Genomic DNA, 18818 nt, shown 5'->3' on the forward strand with positions numbered 1-18818 from the left:
TTTCCTACCTGCAGCACAGGGTCACTGACTCTTCAAATGTCTGCAAAGAAGCTGATGTGGAAGCAAATAGGGGAACTCCTTATTGAAGAACACAGGTAAACCAAGAAAGACTTTCAAAGACTGGCATATCTAAGCCAAGAGGCCAGACAAACATGATATATGAAAAAGATTACACAAGAAAGTAGGGTTGGCTACCTAGCTTAAGGATGACAATCTGATCTCGGATTCATAAGATCAGACTCTTGGAAATTCTGTTTTTCTTAAGTCTGTAACTCTATAGTGATTTCCACAATAAAGTATCTGAGGTTAAGATATGCCTTTGGTTTCTTGTTTGCAAGTGGGTTTTCCCTGCAGCATTTAGCTAGTGATTCAGGAGGACTGAGTTGTTGGTTCTGGGTTTAGGCAACTAGATTACAAAGACCTACTACATAAGAAAGGTGTCAGACAGAATCCATACCTGGGACTGTGCCCAAGAAACCGAGAGTTAACAGAAACTAGTCACTGCACAGAAATATGGGTCACTCGACTTGTGCTTGTTTTATAGACGAAAAGACAGTCAGGTTGCAAAAAAGGATGATTTTTGTTAAGAGTAACACAAAAGAAAAAGTAATCAAGTTAAAGTAACTTGTGTATAATCAATGTCACTTTCAGAGTTCCAATTATTGCAATGTACAGGTTTCAAATGATGCTAAGGCAAATTTACTTAAAAGATTACCTCCGCTGGAATTCAAACAATACTTAGCAATATCTTCACCAGTTTAACGTTCCATAAGACTTACTTTTCCCAGAGTAATTTTTTGAGCAAACTCAAGCAGTCAGCTTGCAATGGAAAGAATACAAAAATGTTACTTTTTTATAAACTGAAAAGAAAGGCTTATATAAATCTTTCTATGTGGCTGATTTCCAAATTTTCCATTTTTGTTCAGATTTGGGACAAAGGCAAATTTTGAAATGTGAAATCTTCTGTGAAACACCTCTCCTGAATACCTCTTAAGTAAAATTCCTGTAATTAACAGAGGACATTGTCCATGCAGAGAAAAAAAAATGCCTACCTTTTTGTGTATTTGGCCATATCCCAAGGAATATACACAACAGCATGTTCTGGAGGTAAAAACTGATTGAGGTATGTCACAGCAGCAACAAGTTCTTCACTGAGAATCCTTTCATGCTTTCTTTTTTCACGTTCCTTTACCAAAAAGGCAAATAATTACAATTAATATTTTAATTAATAATTTAGGCATACACAAAATTACATATACATACTCCTCTAGTTTTAATATTACGTTTTAGATGCGAAAAAGAAATGATAAGCATCATGCATAAGTATATAGAAAGGTGTTTATGTATTTAATATTTGTAGTAAATATATAATAGAGTATATTATATATTTAACATTGAAAGATAAAAAATACCAACCAGGACATTCACTAATTAAATTATAAAGATAATACTAAATTTTTTAGTCTTACAAATATTTAAATTATACTGAACCAGAAAAAAAACATAGCACATATGAAACAGAAATGTGTTAACAGTTGTTCTGCAACTTGACTATTTTTGGACCTCTTTTTAAAGTGCAATGCTCATTTCATTCTTCTTTCTTTTCCGTTGTTTCATTTCATTTCCTATGCTAGTTTAGGGGAGGAAGTAAGAGAGAGAGAGAGAAGAAAGAAAAAGAAACTTCATGATCTGATAAGAGCTATCAGCAGATCTTTTAGCCTTTTCAATTCCAGAGCTAGTTAGACTGGAGGACTTAGCTGAACCCAGTGGTGGGAGTGCTTCTAGTTTTCTGGAAAAAAACATTTAATCCATGACATCCACAAATGGCACTCCCAGACTGTTCAATAAGTCTGCTTGTTACTCTGCACTTTAGTACCTTTTTTACAGTGCTCACTTAGTACTTGGTTTTCAAAAGATTTTCATAAAAAGCAACATTTTTCAAGCCGCATGCTTGGAGGGTAGGACTGGGATTCAGAGAAACATAGACAAATTGGAAGACTGGACCAAACAAAACATCATGAGGTTCAATAAGGACAAGTGAAAAGTCCTGAACTTAGGATGGCACAATCCCATACACTGGAACAGGCAGGGGACCAACTGGCTAAGCAGCAGCTCCGCAGAAAAAGGACTTGGGAGTTGCAGTGGACCATAAGCTGGATATGAGCCAACAATGTGCGCTTGTTGCCAAGAAGTGTAACAGCATACTGGGCTGCAGTAGTAGGAGCACTGGCAGCAGATAAAGGAAAGCGATTCTTCCCCTCTATTCTGCACTAGTGAGGCCACATCTGGAATACTGTGTGCAGTTTTGGGCCCCTCAATACAGAAAGGATGTGGATAAGTTGGAGAGAGTCCAGTGGAAGGCAACAAAAATGGTTAGGGGACTTGACTCATGAGGACAGGATAAGGGAACTGGGCTTATTTAGTTTGGAGAAGAGAAGACAGAGGGGATATAATAGCAACCTTCAACAACTTGAAGAGTGGTTCCAAAAAGGATGGAGCTAGACTGTTCTCAGTGACGGCAGATAACAGAACAAGGAGCAATGGTCTCAAGTTGTAGCAAGGGAAGTTTAGGTTAGCTATTAGAAAAAAAACTCACAAGGAGGGCAGTAAAGCACTGGAACAGGTTATACAGAGAGGTAGTGGAATCTCTATCCTTAGAAGTTTTTAAGACCTGGCTAGACAGCCTTGGCTGGGATGATCTAGTTGGGGATGTTCCTGCTTTAAGCAGGGGGTTGAACTAAATGATTTCCTGAGGTACTTTTCAACCCTAATTTTCTATGATTCTATGGTCCTCAATGATTAATTTTGCCAAATAATTTTCACCTTCAGCCACTTTTGCTTTAAAACTATTAAAAAAGCATGGTTAGAATAATGTAAGCGAGAAATATATTCACTCCATGTGCACCTTCTGACTCAAAAAACTTCTAAAAGAATTTGTCAGCTTTTCTAAAGTCATCTTAAGCAAAGATGGAATATAAAAGTTTCACTCTGAAAGTTTATTTTTCAAAATATTATAGCTGTATTAACAATGACTAAAAATGGCCATTGTTTCATAGCTCTTTACCCGCAGCAGGCACTACTGGCATCCATTATTATGCAACTAATCCAATAATACTGGAAAGGCAGTGAAGACACAGAAAGAGATCTGCACATTTAATTTGCAGCCGCCCTCTCATCCCTCTTGTGCATCTAAGGTACATTAATGACATCATCATCATCATATAGGTATACCGATGACATCATCATCGTATGGACTTATGGGAAGAAATTGCTAGAGAAATTCCACTGGGACTTTAACAACTTCCACCACTTCATCAAACAGCCTGAAATATTCCACCCAGCCAAGTCATTTCTTACATACCACTGTGGAAGTTTGAAATGGCCATATCACCACCACATTATAAATATCGGAAACCAACTGAGCACTACAGCTACCTAAACATAATACTACATATTCTTATCCCATTACCTGGATTTGCTCTTACAACCCTTACATCCCTCAATAGGTTAACTGCTTTGTTTTTCTCCTCTACCCACTTTGCCTCTCCCAGCAGTGCCACCCCCCTTTCTACTATTGTATTCTAATCACTGCTTTCTATTTAGAAGCTGCTTCCCTGCAGTCCCTTCTCAGCATCTGTTGAAATAAGCTATTGCTTACAAATGTTTATGTATCTCTGATTTAGTTAGTCTTTAATATGCAAATCTACTCTACCTTCTGTCTGATTTCAGACTAACGCAGCTAAATACCTCTCTCTGGAATGTATACAATGTGTACAGAGGTAACTCTCTCTCTTGGGGCTTCTATGGACAAATAAAGATAAGAAAGAGATCTTTAACAGGAAATGGCAGAGAGAAGACATGAAAAAAAGAGCATTGATCTTTCTAATCTCCTCCGAAGGATGAAAATAATTACTTTAAGAGTTAAAAATGAGATTTATGTTGACAGTTTCTCTGCACAGAAGGTATATTTACTTCTTACTTATAAACTAATATTTTCCATAAATTAATTCAAATTAGATGCTAGTCTTACCCTGTGCTTTAAGGAACAATTGAAAAGGGTGCAATTGCAATTATATAAATAAATTTGAGCAAAAGCATGTGTATCTGTTACTAATTACTGATCGTTTCTTAGTTACAGAGAAAAAAACAGAAGATTCATTTATAAATTCATTGACCTTTAAGAGTTCTCCAAAGAATATTAATATTCAGAGATAGAAGTGTTCAGTGTTTGTCCAGGTGCTGCCTCAATGTTCACATGTACAGGGCAATACATTTTTCTCCAAAATATGTATAAGTGGTCAAAGAGCGTTAATTTTAGAATCCTAGCTTTGAGCACCTACAGAGAGACACATTTTCAGACACACTACTAAAGCCCTCTGAATAAAAGCACAAAATGATTTGCGTGTCGGTCATGTGTCCAGATTCTCATTCTAGTGATGGCCTTTGAGAACTAAATCTATAAATAACAGAAAATCATTTTTTTTGTCAACAAATACTATCTGAAGTTGTTTACAACAGCCTCATGTGCTGATCCTTAAAAGCACTCCTAAATAAGAGAGCTTTTAGCAAAAGAAAATAATAGGCTTTGCTATTTACAACTTCAGCTTACACAGTGCCAAAGTACTGCACCTTTTTAGTTTGTTTTCCCCATTAGAAAAAGTTCTCCCATGCATATGAAAGGCTTTTGCTAAAATTAATATATTTCTACAGCCTAATGTACTGGAAGAATAATGGAGAGGATTAAAAAGAAATCTGAAGTCTGAATCAAAGCTTCACAGATCATGAATCATACTAATGAGAAAGTAATTCTTAATGAAGAAAAAAAATGAAATGACATAAAATGGTTCTTATACAAACCACTATGAAGTATCTACTCACTAAAAAAATATAAAAAGGATTTTTATACAAATCCAAAGATATAACAATTTAAAACAAATCATCAATAATAGCCATACACTTAATTTGCATTTATTTCTTATGAAGAAAGGAAAAGCATTATTGTATAGTTAGTTAACTTTAATATAGGTTTAATATTTAATTTTATTGTTTCATAACTTTATTTTTGTCAAAATATATCATGTTTATAGTTCAAACCATCACAAAAGTTACTAAGTAGCACATACAGTAATGCCAACTGTTGCGAAAACATCATAAGACTCGGGATTTCTAAGTCAAAATAACTCCAACTCATGATCTCCAAAAAAATTGGCCATTGGTACTGGCCCAAAAAATCTTTTGTTGAAGCACCCCTATTAAAAACCACGAGTTATTTGTGGCTATTTGCACCACACCAAATTAAAACTACACAATACTGTACCTTTACAAGATTCAAAATGATAATGGGAGAGCCAAATCTCTGAAGCATTTGATCGAAGTGAAGTGCAGCGACATGTGCAAATGGATCTGCTTGGTCCACTGGAACAAAGAAAATATATTCAAAAAGAGCATCAAGGATTTTCAAATCCAGAAAGCACATGTCTTTTAAAATATTCTTTACCAAACATTTTTAAATTCTCTAAAAATAGTAAAGCAAATATACAATGCAGACACTGAATGCAAACATATAATAGGCATATTGTATATACTTCTCTTACTTAAAGAAAAGAAATAAAAAAGGATAAAAGCAAAAAGTTTCCTCCACATACACTAAAAACAAGAAGAAAAAAAGGAAGATTTCATGACTCCTTATGCTGGCATTTTTAATGGAGATGTTTACAAGGAAAGTTTTGGGCTGTAGAAAAAGGGGATCTCTATCATGTGAGACTCCAGATAATATAATATATTTTGTCACTCAACTGAGTCTCAGAAATGCACTATGGTATTTGTAAAGGTGTACATTTTCATTTAAATGTTAAATTAAGATTCTATTCCTTTAAAAAACTGGGTTTTTTTGTTTGTTTTATTGTTTTAAATGTCTGAGTGAACTTAACCAGGGTCAGTTTCTGATTAACAAATTCAAGCCTCAAACAAGTAAAAGGTTATGCACAGTTAACTCTGAACAGGCATATAGTTCCACTGAAGTCAGATACTTAGAGTTAAATGGGAGTTTTTTCACTGAGTTTAATGGAATCAGGATTTCATCCAAAACATTCTCTCAAGGGAGACATAAGCATAAGTAACCACTCAATTACAAGATAACAAACACAAAGATGATTGCCATCTTCAGTTCCAAGCAGCACTGTTTTAGGGCACTATATTCACAAAAAACCATTGTGAATATAAACTTTAACATAAAGAAGTCAGTCCTAAAGCCCCTTTACTTATGATCCAGTTTCATCCCAGAGTCATTTACAACATGTTTATTATAAAGAATTCCTGATCAACCCTTAACTAGTTTCACAAAGAACAGAAACAGGGAGACAATTTCTTCATGTTTGTTCCTTCACCTTTTCTTGCTGGTATGCTCTATTAGAACACATTGCTAACCATAGGCTACCATGAAGAATGTATTTCACTTACATGTAATTGGTGGCTTAGGCATCATAGTTGAAATATCTTGAGACCAGTAGAGAGGGACTGATCCTCGAACCTGAACATAAGAAGAATAGCTCCCTGCAGAAAATGACATCACTGAAGCATCATAAAGTATTTGTTCAGTTTCTACTTCGTTAGCGACATCTCCCTGAAACAAACAATACGCAGAAGTAGCAGGCATTTTACCTTACATTTCAGAGCAGCATACTTTGAAATGGAAATGATAATTGTGAAAGATGGAAGCATAATGGCAAATGTCAAGTCATAAAAGCCAAAGAATTCTGGACTAGAAGTGACTCACCTTTGATTAGACCTAGAACAGTATGCAGTACTATCCTCCATAATGCTACTAGCCACAAAATATTCCAGACCTTCCAAAATCTAGCTATAGTAGTATCTAACTTAAAACATGGGGCCAGTATAAGAAGTGGTTCCAAGGGTATCGACAAACATACACTTGTAGCAGCTTCAAAAAAGGAAGGGGAGCTGCTGGTGTAAATTTAAGTGTAAAGCTTCTATCTTCCTGCAACTGTTACATGTGCATAAGCCTGTAGCAATACAAGTAATGCAAAACCACTCCAACCTTAACCCTACTTCATCCAGGATCAAAGTTGGGGGAATTTAGCCCATTGGTAATGCTACAGACTTATGCACATGTAACAGTTACAGACTACAAAGAGATGTTGCATTTGTTTTAGGATAAAGCCTTTTGTCCTGGGATTGTATACACATCTATTATCTTAGTTCAAATTCCTCTGAAGTATGCCAGATAAAGTGTAGTAATAATTTTCCTTGGGATATCCTGCTGTACGTCTATATGGTTACTGCGGTTCATCCCAAGGACAAGCCTATCAGGCTGTGTCCTTTCACTTGCCGGCTACAGGTAAAGGAGGAGCAGTGCCTCTTGGAAGGGTGATGTGTGCACAGAACTATACTGATTAAAACTGGTACAAAGTAAAAAACGGGACAATCAATCTCGGGTCAAATTAGACATGTTTACAATCACAGCATAACAGCTGCTCTGCCTTCTGAGCAGCTTGTCCCTTTTAAAGCTGCTACAAGTGTATGCTTGCTTATTTCCTTAGCGTCAAAAAATAAGACTTGCCCAAAATGCTGATCTGCTGGCTAACTAAGTATGGAGTAGGGGTGTTCAAAACGGGCTGTATTCGATTCAGATCACTATCCCGATTCAATTCAGCCAAATCCGAATTTGAAGATTTGATGCCGATTTGGAGAATCAGCGATTCAACCATAGACGCAGCTTTACATTTTTTTTCTACATACCTTGAGGTACAAGGAGTAGCTCATGAAGGCTGCAATGGTGGGGCAGATGGAGCATCCCACAGGAGCATGAGAGGGCCCCTGCGTGCTTGGTGGCAGACCTGGAAGTGGACCGGAACACCTTCCGGTCCTCTTCCAGGTTCACCACTGAGTGCGCAGGGGACCTCCCCTGCTCCCCTCCGGCTCAGCGATTGGCCGCAGGGGGACCCCAGGTGCCCCCCCCCAACCCAGGAGGCACCAGTCGCTGAGCCAGAGGGTAGGGTTCCCCTGTGCGCTCCCCGGTGGACCCGGAAGCACGGGGAGCATGCTGGGGGGACCCCTGCACTCCCACAGGACGCTCCATTCGCCCCACCATCTCAGGATTCACAAGCCACCTGGTACCTTGAGGTATATAGAAAAAAACATTTAAAGCTGTGTCTATAACCAAATCATCAAATCTCTCTGAACTGAATCCGTGATCGAAGCTTCGCACAGCCCTACGATGGAGCAGAGGAATCAATTCATAAATGCTGGGCCTGAGAGCAACTAACTTTATTTGATACAAGCAAAATATATATTGGTAAGTAATAGTAGTCCTAAGATGATGAATTTTTAGCCCAGAGTTTGCCTGCCATCAGTTCTATCAGCATATCTACATGGAGTGTTTGGTTTTCCTACCCTATGGCTGCAACATGATGTACTAATGTGGATCCTCACACCCACACCAATTCTAAAACATGTCAGTAGCATCTCATGTGATCATAACGATGCATATGCCACTAAATCTCTCTGCATTTTTGGCCCTAAACGCTGCATATCAGTTATTTTTTAACAAACAATTTTTTTTACAGTATAGCTTCCCTCCCCCCCATTGTTCTAGCTTTATAAAACTCTGAAAAACTACATAAAACTTAAAACATGTCTGTTGTGACGTTCTGAATATCTATAACACAACTATAACATAATTGAATCCCCTTTGCTACTGCTATTTCCAACTCAGAATTTTCTTTTCTACCTTATAAACAATTGCCTCACAGTGTTTGTCTCACTATAAGTGCTAAAACAGAACTTTCTTGCTGCAAATTCTCTTTCTTATGGTTACTTTATCGTTTCTAGTTTACAACACCTGCCCCTTGAAGTTCATAAGATGGATGTAATATTTATATAATAAAAATAAATAACCAGAAGTTTAAAGTCAGGTGAGGCAGGGCTTCATGTGCTCTAATAAAACAATGTAAAAACTGAAGGCAATTTACTTTACCTCACTGTTTGATCCTCTTTTCAGAAAACGTGTTCCAGCAAATTTGCTTGATCTTCTGGCTATCAGAGTGACATACACTGGACGACCATAGATTAAAAGTTCTTGGTAATAAGGTTAAGGTTTACATGCATTATGATTACAAGTGCCACTTCCCTGTCACTCATTTTAATCTTGATTAATACAGGGGGAAAAAAGGAACTCCAAAGAAAATTCATCTTATCTGAGGCCATAGAAGGCAAGCTCATTATCAGCATAGGGTTTAGAACTCAGGAATTCCTCTTTCCAAATCAGATATACAGGCCATCTTCCAATTATTTATCCTGGAAAAACATTTAAACGCACAACTGTCTATGTAACAAGAAGGGTTAAAAGGTACTGAAAATCATTACAGAAGCAGTTGTGGTTTGACTTCAGTTTATTACTTACCCAATAACAGTAATAACTTTTAAAATTACCCTTGATCAACACAACATTCATCTATTTGTCAAACTTGACCTTAAATTAACTTTTTCTTGAAGACAGCATATCCATGGGGAAATCTTTAGTGTTTTAATATTCACAAGAAAAGATACAGTGGGACCAAACCCTAGTGTAAAGGATTGCGCTGCAAGCACAGTCTGGCCATTAAAATGGCATAATCAATTATGGGGATGAAAGAGGGAAGGACAGGGAGAAGACAGGATGGGACATCCTTATGGCAGACAGCCAACTAGAAATTATACAGGTTACAAAGAAGTCACCTATGACACAGCATAGTGTGTTTGTCCAGCACACCCTGTAATGTACAAATTCCTAGCTACCTTTGTTTTTACAGATAGTACAAGCTAAAGCAACCCAAGAACTGTTCTGATTTTTGCTTTGGAATGAGAGGTACATTCATCAGACCCAGGACACAGGAGCATGTAGGTGTAAATCAACTTAATATGTGCTTCATAGTTCTCTATCATAGCTCCTCAAAATATGTAGGCCAGACATAAGAATAGTTCAAAAGAAAAAAATTCAAAATTGTGAAACAATTTGTCAAGGCTTTCCTGCACCGCTTCAGTTGTATGAAGTACCTGAGGCTCTAACACAATGTAAAAAATATATATATTTCAATTTATGGCTACATAGTATTAAAATTCCCTCCTCTCCCATCCCCAAAATTGGTGTTTTTTTAAAGAATAGAGTTGGAGAGAGTTTAATGCTAAAAGTTTAGGCCTTTACGCTACATATGTAAAAGAAGTCCCACTGAGTTCAATGTATCAAGCCACATCCACAGAATAGCTCTCATAATTCTATGGGATTAATTTTGTGGGAAAAATGGGAAGCAAGGGGTGGAAAGAAGGAGGACAATGAAATCAGGAAGCTTTTTGCAAATGTTACACAAGTTCAGAATCAGTAACACTCTTCTTTCCTCACTGCTGAACAAGTTTGTGTATTAATGGCACATGATAAAGATGGTGGATTAAAGCATAAGCCTTTTATAGCATACAAGATTTGTATGAACTAAGATAAGGGAGCATCTCATTGAAATGTGACATATAGGATTATATTATTGATTTATGTACAAATGTGGTTGAATTTTAAATGCATTTTCCCCTAATATTGTATTCAATATTTATATACTGACATTTAAAATTGGAATCAGAAAAGCATTTCCAAAATTAATTGCTGTTGGCTTAACACTGCTCCAACATGTCAATAAGGGATTTTATCAGTGACCCCAATAGGAGTTAAGGCAATGCTCAATACTTTTAACACCCTCCCCCCCCCCCGCTTACAAAACAAGAAAGTTCTGTGTTTTAGAGATTTGCACAGTAAAAGCTGGCTATCAGTAATTTAAATGTGGTACAATGTTTTTCCCTTTAGAACTCCCTGATAAATACTATCTGGTCCTCAAGCAGTTGCCAAATTTCTTCATCAGAGTGTTAAAGACCCAATTCAGCTCCTTGCCAACATAGCAGTCTCCCTATATGGTATGGTTTTGTTTCTTTGTTTTTGCTCTGTTTTTAAGGGGTATAATACAATTGTGATGGCCAGAACCAAAGAAATTAATAAGCAATAAATATGTGCTTCTTAGAGGCATTTGGAATTTTTGACTAATATAAAGCTTGTATTTTTGTAACCCGCAAATGTAACTTGTAACTGTTTAGGAACTGACTATGCCTCAAAGACAAAGCTATAGTTGTAAAATTAGCTGACCTAATGGTTTTTTCTTGCTCAGAATTTAGCCTTGATGATGATAAAAACTGGATTCAACCGCCTGGCCTACCCAGTACATTCTGGGAAAGCACATCTCAAAAAAGCATAGTCAAAGAGATCTAAAGGTGTTGGATTTAGGTGGAGTAATGATAATTTCAAACCTGAAGATGCTGCGTTGTAATTTGCTTATTGGATAAATCCAAGTTTGGGCAGTAACCTTTTAAAATAATTTTTAACACCTTTTAATCCCATAGGGTAACAGCTATAGGGCAACATTGTGAGTGACTCTAAAGCCAACAGATTAGCATAAAACTAGGTATAAAAAGCACGTGCATCAGGTGACCAGCAGGAAGGAAGGAACAGAACGGTCACTGCTGTTCCACGCCTGGACCTCGGACTCCTGGTGTGAGTGAGGATCGGATCCTAATCAAGGGATCTTCCCCAGTAATCCCTCTGACAGCATTGATCGGGGACGCCTGACTTGGCTGGAATCCCCTGGTGCGCACCTGGCATTGAGGGACTATCGATAAGTTGCCAACCCATGTCTGTCTATCTGTTGTTTTAAACAGCCCAGGGGCTGATACCCTTACAGTGCCCAGCTGACCTGTGACAGATTGGTCTATCTATCTGTTGTTATTATTTACTATTAGCTCTTTAATACTGCATTATGTGCTTACATTTATCTTTCTGTTAACTGTTGTGTGTGTGTAAGCTATAATAAATTTGCCATTGCTTTACTCCCAACTCTGCCTCCTCGATCCCGAACCAAACAGCCCAGTGGCTAAATTGATATACTCACAGTGCTCAGCTGGCCTGTGACATATAATAATTGGTATTGTGGTATCAACATCTTTGTTCATCTTTTACATATGTACTCCTAGTAGATATGAACATTTCTTTTCTTTCCTTTTTTAAATCTCAGAGGCTTTTAAAAGCTATCAAAATGAATGAAAAATCAAGCAAATAATACACATGCAAATGTTTTTAACAAAACTGAGTTTCAGAGTTGCAACGTAACTACCCCTTTGTCCTGTGGACAGCTGCCTCATACTCTAGAACTTTTAAAATGCATTAAACCAATAATTGTTAATGACAATAAAAGGATACTTGACTGCCCACAGAATCCATGAATAATAAACAACAGCCAGTCATGATGAATCGTATTTTTTACTACGTCCAGCAGTTTACCATTCCACACATACTTTGTATAAGCTTTGCTTCCAATCCCATATATACCTAAAAATTTGTTAAAATGAAAATGCATCAGCAGCAACTGTTCAGTAATTTTGTTTTCACACCTCCTTTATCTGAGCTTTAATTTGGTTATTCTTGGCCCTAATAGAGCAGAGCACTTAATTATGAGCTTTAGGCTTGGCTGAATAGGGATGAATGTAAGTTATAATCTGTTCATATCACTACGGCATCCAGGTATCCATACAAACCTAACAGCCAAATCTTAGGGGACCTCAATGGAGCTTTTTGCACTTAACAGTGCACTCTAGACTGGAGGTGGGGGAGAGTAGGAAGCAACAAGTTGGGAAGGGACTGGCACTAAATTCAATCTGTGAGCGTCACTTAGTCTGTGTGAATAGGGAAGTATTCGATTCGAATTCGGCCGATTCAAAGGACAGTGATTCAATTTGGAGATTCAGATCATTGTCCCGAATCAGCTTCAGAAGATTCAGTGCCGATTCAGAGAGATTCAGTGATTCAGCCATATATGATAATGGGGAAATCACTGAAATACCTATAACTTTGTCATTTTTTGGCAGATTTAGATGAAAACAGCAGGGATGGTGGCCCCTTCTGAAGCCATGAAGCCTGCCAGGTTTTAAGGAGATAGGTGCAGGGGTTTCTGGGAAACTGCACCTCAAGGTGCTGACAAGCAAAACACATACGCAAAGTCACACATCACAAATTAAGGCACAGTGGGATGAAAACTGCAGGCATGGTAGCATCTGTTCTCACCTTCACAACTACACTGCAACTAGTAAGCCTCAGGCCTCTCAAAGATCTTACAGGTCTGGGCTTTCCCCAGCTACGACTGTGCAGTGGCTAGAGGTTATTAGGTGCTTCCTGCTCCTACCCACCTTTCACCAGGGAGGTTCACGGTCCTGGCATTTCCTGGGGCTGCTGCACCACCAGTAGTCCCACCGAGGCCTTCCTATCTTGGCAGGGTGCAGTTTTAGGTCATGCCCAGGATGATGTGGCGACACCTCCTCCCCACAGAGCTCCAACCCTTATACCTCCAAGTTCTTCCTGGCATGGGAGCTCAGCAGGGAGATGTTTTTCCCCTGCTAGCTGGTGAGACACTAAAGCGCTACCTCCAGCTCTGAGAGTGAGGCATTAAATGCTTAAAAAAACCAAAAAAACAAACCAGAAATAGGTGCAGATGGAGTGAGGAAGGTGGCACTCACTCTGTTTACAGGAAGAGCTTGGAGAACCCCTGCAGCAGGAGGTTCACTTTCAGGAACACAAGCTGCTCCACCAAACCAGGATCCAAGCAGGTGCAGTGGGGTGTTACAACATCCCCAGCAATGCCGAATACCCTCGTGCTCAGAACACTGGTCGGTGGACAGGACAGGTATTGCTGGACAACCACAGCCAGATCCTGCCACATCTGGTTACGGGCTGTTCAACAGGCCAAGGGGGTTGCAGTCCAGCAGCTCCATGTCCTTGGCGAGATAGGTAGCCACTGAAGCTTCAGCGCTACTTGCTTGAGGCTAGGGTCTGGTGTATCTGGACCCCACCATGGAAGCCATGCCCTTGGCACACATTGGTAGCAGCTGGCATGGAGGAGACCGGCTGGTGCTGGGAGTAAAAAAAGGCACTAGGCAACGTGGGCCCCCTGCAGGATATGCTTGGCAATCTGGTAGTTGCACCAGGTGAAAAAGCAGACCTTTTTAACAAATTCTTTGCCTCCATTTTTCTGAACAGGGACCAGGACATCTCCCCCACCGGGATTCAGGGCGGACTTAGGAGAGACTCTGCCAGGCCTAGGGTCAGGGAGGTCCAAGTTAGGGAACTTCTGGAGGGGCTGGACATGTTCAAATCAGCAAGTCCAGATGCTCTCCACCCTAGGGAATTGGGTCATCGCGGGGCACGGCTTTATGAGCACTTGTGGCGCTCTGGCCAGGTGCCAGAAGACTGGAAGAAGGCCAATGTAGTCCCCATTTTCAAAAAAGGGAGGAGGGAGGACCCAGGCAACTATAGGCCTGTTAGTCTTACTTTGGCTGGGGAAGCATATTGAGAAAATTATCCAGGAACACATCTGTGAGGGACCAGCGGGGGGGGGGGGGGGGGGGGATAATGCTCAAAGGCAACCAGCATGGGTTTATTAAGGGCAGGTCCTGTCAGACCAACCTGATAGCCTTCTACGATCAGGTCACAAAATCATTAGACATAGGTGTCACGGTGGATGTAGTCTTTCTGAACTTCAGGAAGGCCTTTGACACAGTCTCCCATCCCATTCTCATTAAAAAGCTAGGCGACTGTGGCATTCATGCCTACAGTTAGATGGGTCACAAATTGGCTAGGGGGCCACACCCAGAGAGTAGTGGTGGATGGGTCATATTCAACCTGGAGGGAAGAGGGCAGTGGAGTCCCCCAGGGCCCGTACTGTTCAATTTCTTAATTAGTGACTTGGACGAGGGGGTGAAGAGCACTTTGTTCAAATTCGCTGACAACACCAAGATTTGGGGTGAGGTGGGCATGCTAGAAGGGAGGAACAGGATACAACTAGACCTGGACAGATTACAGGGGTGGGCGAATGTGAATAGGGTGGGATTCAATACTGACAAGTACAGGGTACTACACTTGGGCAGGAAGGACCAGCAGCATACCTATAGGCTGGGGAACTCCCTTCTCGAAGGCACAATGGCAGAAAGAGATCTTGGAGTCATTATCGATTCTAAAATGAACATGGGCCGCCAATATGAGGACAAGGTCAGTAAGGCTAACAGCACCTTGTCATGTATCCACAGATGCATCATGAGCAGGTCCAAGGAGGTGATCCTCCCTCTCTATGCGACACTGGTCAGCCCACAGTTGGAGTACTGCATTCAGCTCTGGGCGCCGCACTTCAGGAGGGATGTGGCCAGCATCAAGAGGGTCCAGAGGAAGGCCACTCACATGATCGGGGGCAGCAGAGCAGACCCTACGAGGAGAGGCTGCAGGACCTGAACCTGTTCAGCCTCCATAAGAGAAGGCTGAGAGGGGATCTAGTGGCCATCTATAAACTTACCAGGGGGGACCAGAGGGGATTGGGTGAGACCCTGTTCCCCCAAGCACCTCCCGAGTAACAAGGAATAACGGCCACACATTGACTAAGAGTAGATTCAGGCTAGACATCAGGAGGCACTACTTCACAGTCAGGATGGCCAGGATCTGGAACCAGCTTCCACGGGAAGTGGTGCTGGCTCCTAGATGACTTGGAAGGGCGCATTAAGTAGCTCAGCTAAAAAGGGTTGCTAACACTATATGTTGAGATAATGATCACAAGAGAGAGTATCTGAATGTGAGGTGATGAATCTATAAACTAAAGGAACATGACACTTGATTTCCACTTAAATATCTTGACTGGAGTTAAGTATAAGAAAGGCCTTTGAGGAATTTTAGATCATGCTGATTATGAGAAAAAAACAAAACAGAAGTAGAACATCAACAAAACTGCAATGTGAGACCTAAGGAAATTAAAAGCTAATATAGTATGTTTCAAAACATTATATAGTGCAAATCTTTGGCCTTTGCCAAGTTATTAATCGCCCACGTTGAGAACCACTTCCAATTTTTTGAGATGCATCTCTTTCTGGTAGACGGTATCCACTTGGTATAAGAATTTCCTGTATTTATAGGCAGTCTGTCAATTGGAGTGCTCAGCTAGTTAACAAACAAAAGGTCTAAAGCAACACCTTCAGCTCTGGGTGAAGATATCTAATTAAAGATCTGCCTTTATCCAGTTAAGCAAGAAGCAATAAGACAGGCTACCTGGATAAAGGACAACAAGAAATTGTTTTCTAGATATATAGGGAGTAAAAGGAAGGCCCAGGGAGGAAAAGGACCCCTGCTAAATGGGCAGAAATAATTGGTGACGGACAGGGGGGACAAGGCTGAACTCCTCAACGAGTTCTTTGCCTCAGTGTTCCTAAGCGAGGGGCACGACAAGTCTCTCACTGGGGTTGTAGAGAGGCAGCAGCAAGGCACCAGACTACCATGCATAGACCCTAAGATGGTGCAGAGTCACTTGGAAGAACTGGATGCCTTTAAGTTGGCAGGCCCGGATGAGCTCCATCCGAGGGTGCTGAAGGCACTGGCCGACATCATTGCAGAGCCACTGGCGGGAATATTTGAATGCTCGTGGCACACGGGCCAAGTCCCGGAGGACTGGAAAAGGGCCAATGTGGTCCCCATTTTCAAGAAGGGGAGGAAGGAGGACCCGGGCAACTATAGGCCAGTCAGTCTCACCTCCATCCTTGGCAAAGTCTTTGAAAAAATTATCAAGGCTCACATTTGCCAGAGCCCGGCAGGACAAATTATGCTGAGGAGAAACCAGCACGGGTTCGTAGCAGGCAGATCATGCCTGACTAATCTAGTCTCTTTTTATGACCAGGTTACAGCTGCAAGCAGACCTGGACAGGTTGGACAAGTGGGCAGAAAACAACAGAATGCAGTTCAACAAGGAGAAATGCAAAGTGCTGCACCTAGGGAGGAAAAATGTCCAGCACACCTACAGCCTAGGGAATGACCTGCTGGGTGGCACGGAAGTGGAAAGGGATCTTGGAGTCCTAGTGGACTCCAAGATGAACATGAGTCGGCAGTGTGACGAAGCCATCAAAAAAGCCAATGGCACTTTATCGTGCATCAGCAGATGCATGACGAATAGGTCCAAGGAGGTGATACTTCCCCTCTATCGGGCGCTGGTCAGACCGCAGTTGGAATACTGCATGCAATTTTGGGTGCCACACTTCAAGAGGGATGCGGATAACCTGGAAAGGGTCCAGAGAAGGGCCACTCGTATGGTTAAGGGCCTGCAGACCCAGCCCTACGAGGAGAGACTAGAGAACCTGGACCTTTTCAGCCTCCGCAAGAGAAGGTTGAGAGGCGACCTTGTGGCTGCCTATAAGTTCATCACGGGGGCACAGAAGGGAATTGGTGAGTATTTATTCACCAAGGCGCCCCCAGGGGTTACAAGAAATAATGGCCACAAGCTAGCAGAGAGCAGATTTAGATTGGACATTAGGAAGAACTTCTTCACAGTTCGAGTGGCCAAGGTCTGGAACGGGCTCCCAAGGGAGGTGGTGCTCTCCCCTACCCTGGGGGTCTTCAAGAGGAGGTTAGATAACCATCTAGCTGGGGTCATCTAGACCCAGCACTCTTCCCTGCCTATGCAGGGGGTCGGACTCGATGATCTATTGAGGTCCCTTCCGGCCCTAACATCTATGAATCTATGATATCTGTAGCAAGTGTACAAAGCTAATCATTTTGGTCAGCATGTGATTATCATGATAATCAATTCTGATCTCATCTCATCTTTAACAGTGTTCAGCAGAATCCCCCAATCCAGAGGAAAAATTAAAATTGTCCCCAAGACCAACAAAATGAGGAAGGAGTCAAGCAGGGACCCTGGGCTTATGCCTCCTCTGGAGATGGCTTCTAGAGACTTTGTGTTGATCTCTATGGCAAAGATGGAGGATTCTGTGTCAGAGTCCCTCAGTAAAGAAAATTGGGTCTAGGTCACGATTTCCCCAGCAACCATTCATAGCTAGTTGTTATAATCTTCTCAGGAAATGTATTAGGTCACTACTGACCACTGAAAGGTGTACAGTCACTGGGGTCACTATATGGATGAGGACAACTTCTGGAACTTGAATGCTTCCTGGCAAAGAGGGGGTGATTAGTTTCCCATTGAACTCCAAATCAAGTTCAAGGTCTCAAGTCCTAAATCTTCCAGGAGCTTCAGGGACTGGGTCTAAGATGTCCGTTACATCAAGCCATGATTCTGAAGCCGCACCGAAGACTGGACAGAGGGTGGGGGAAGCCGAGGCCAGCAGTGCTGGCCTTGGCTCCCCAACCCTGCTCCCTGCAAGCAGTGCCGAGAACCAGCCAGGGGGTGGGGGAGCCACTCCCCCACCCCGCTCCCTGCAAGAGGCAGAACAGCAGCAGCATGGGGTGTTAGGTGGTGGCACTCCATCCCAGCCTTCTCCTCTCGCCATTCTCGACAGGCAATTGGCAAGTTAGTTCAATAAAAAGATCCAGGCTGAAGACTATGGTGGACGACTTGACTTTTCTGGTATAATCAGATTTTCCACAGTAAGAACTAGGACAATCAGAAACCCCACCGATATAACAGTTGCGTATCATTTAGATTGGCACCAATAAAAGGAAAATTAACATTATCAGCAATCGGCTTTTTTGGCCAGTGTAGCCGATAACGTCACCAATAAATGCCACATGCAGCATCCAACAGTAAGTTGGGGGGGGGAGAAGCAGATCGAGGCTCCCATGGTGAGGGAGTGGGTGGGGGAGGGGCAAGTGCTGTCCAGTCAGGATGGTGAATGTGACCCTGAAGCTGCGGGTGGCTTGTTCAGGGGGCACTGGCTCCCCACCACTGTGTACATCCCCAGGGGAGTCATAAAGGGCA

General features: G+C 41.3%; 1 protein-coding gene across 2 annotated transcripts in view; it reads right to left on the bottom strand.

The window, feature by feature from the left end:
- The window catches only part of FIG4 (FIG4 phosphoinositide 5-phosphatase), a 134939-nt gene that overhangs the window by 76860 nt on the left and 39261 nt on the right, over positions 1-18818 (bottom strand). For both annotated transcript variants that reach the window (XM_006019496.3, XM_025198844.1), the window contains exons 7-11: positions 12287-12415; positions 8996-9096; positions 6460-6622; positions 5318-5415; positions 1053-1186 (exon numbers count right to left, since the gene is read on the bottom strand). In XM_006019496.3, the coding sequence (XP_006019558.1) occupies positions 1053-1186; positions 5318-5415; positions 6460-6622; positions 8996-9096; positions 12287-12415 (625 nt within the window). The remainder of the gene's footprint in view (positions 1-1052; positions 1187-5317; positions 5416-6459; positions 6623-8995; positions 9097-12286; positions 12416-18818) is intronic.

Source organism: Alligator sinensis, unplaced genomic scaffold (assembly GCF_000455745.1).
Source record: "Alligator sinensis unplaced genomic scaffold, ASM45574v1 scaffold737_1, whole genome shotgun sequence".
Classification (NCBI taxonomy): Eukaryota; Metazoa; Chordata; order Crocodylia; family Alligatoridae; genus Alligator; species Alligator sinensis.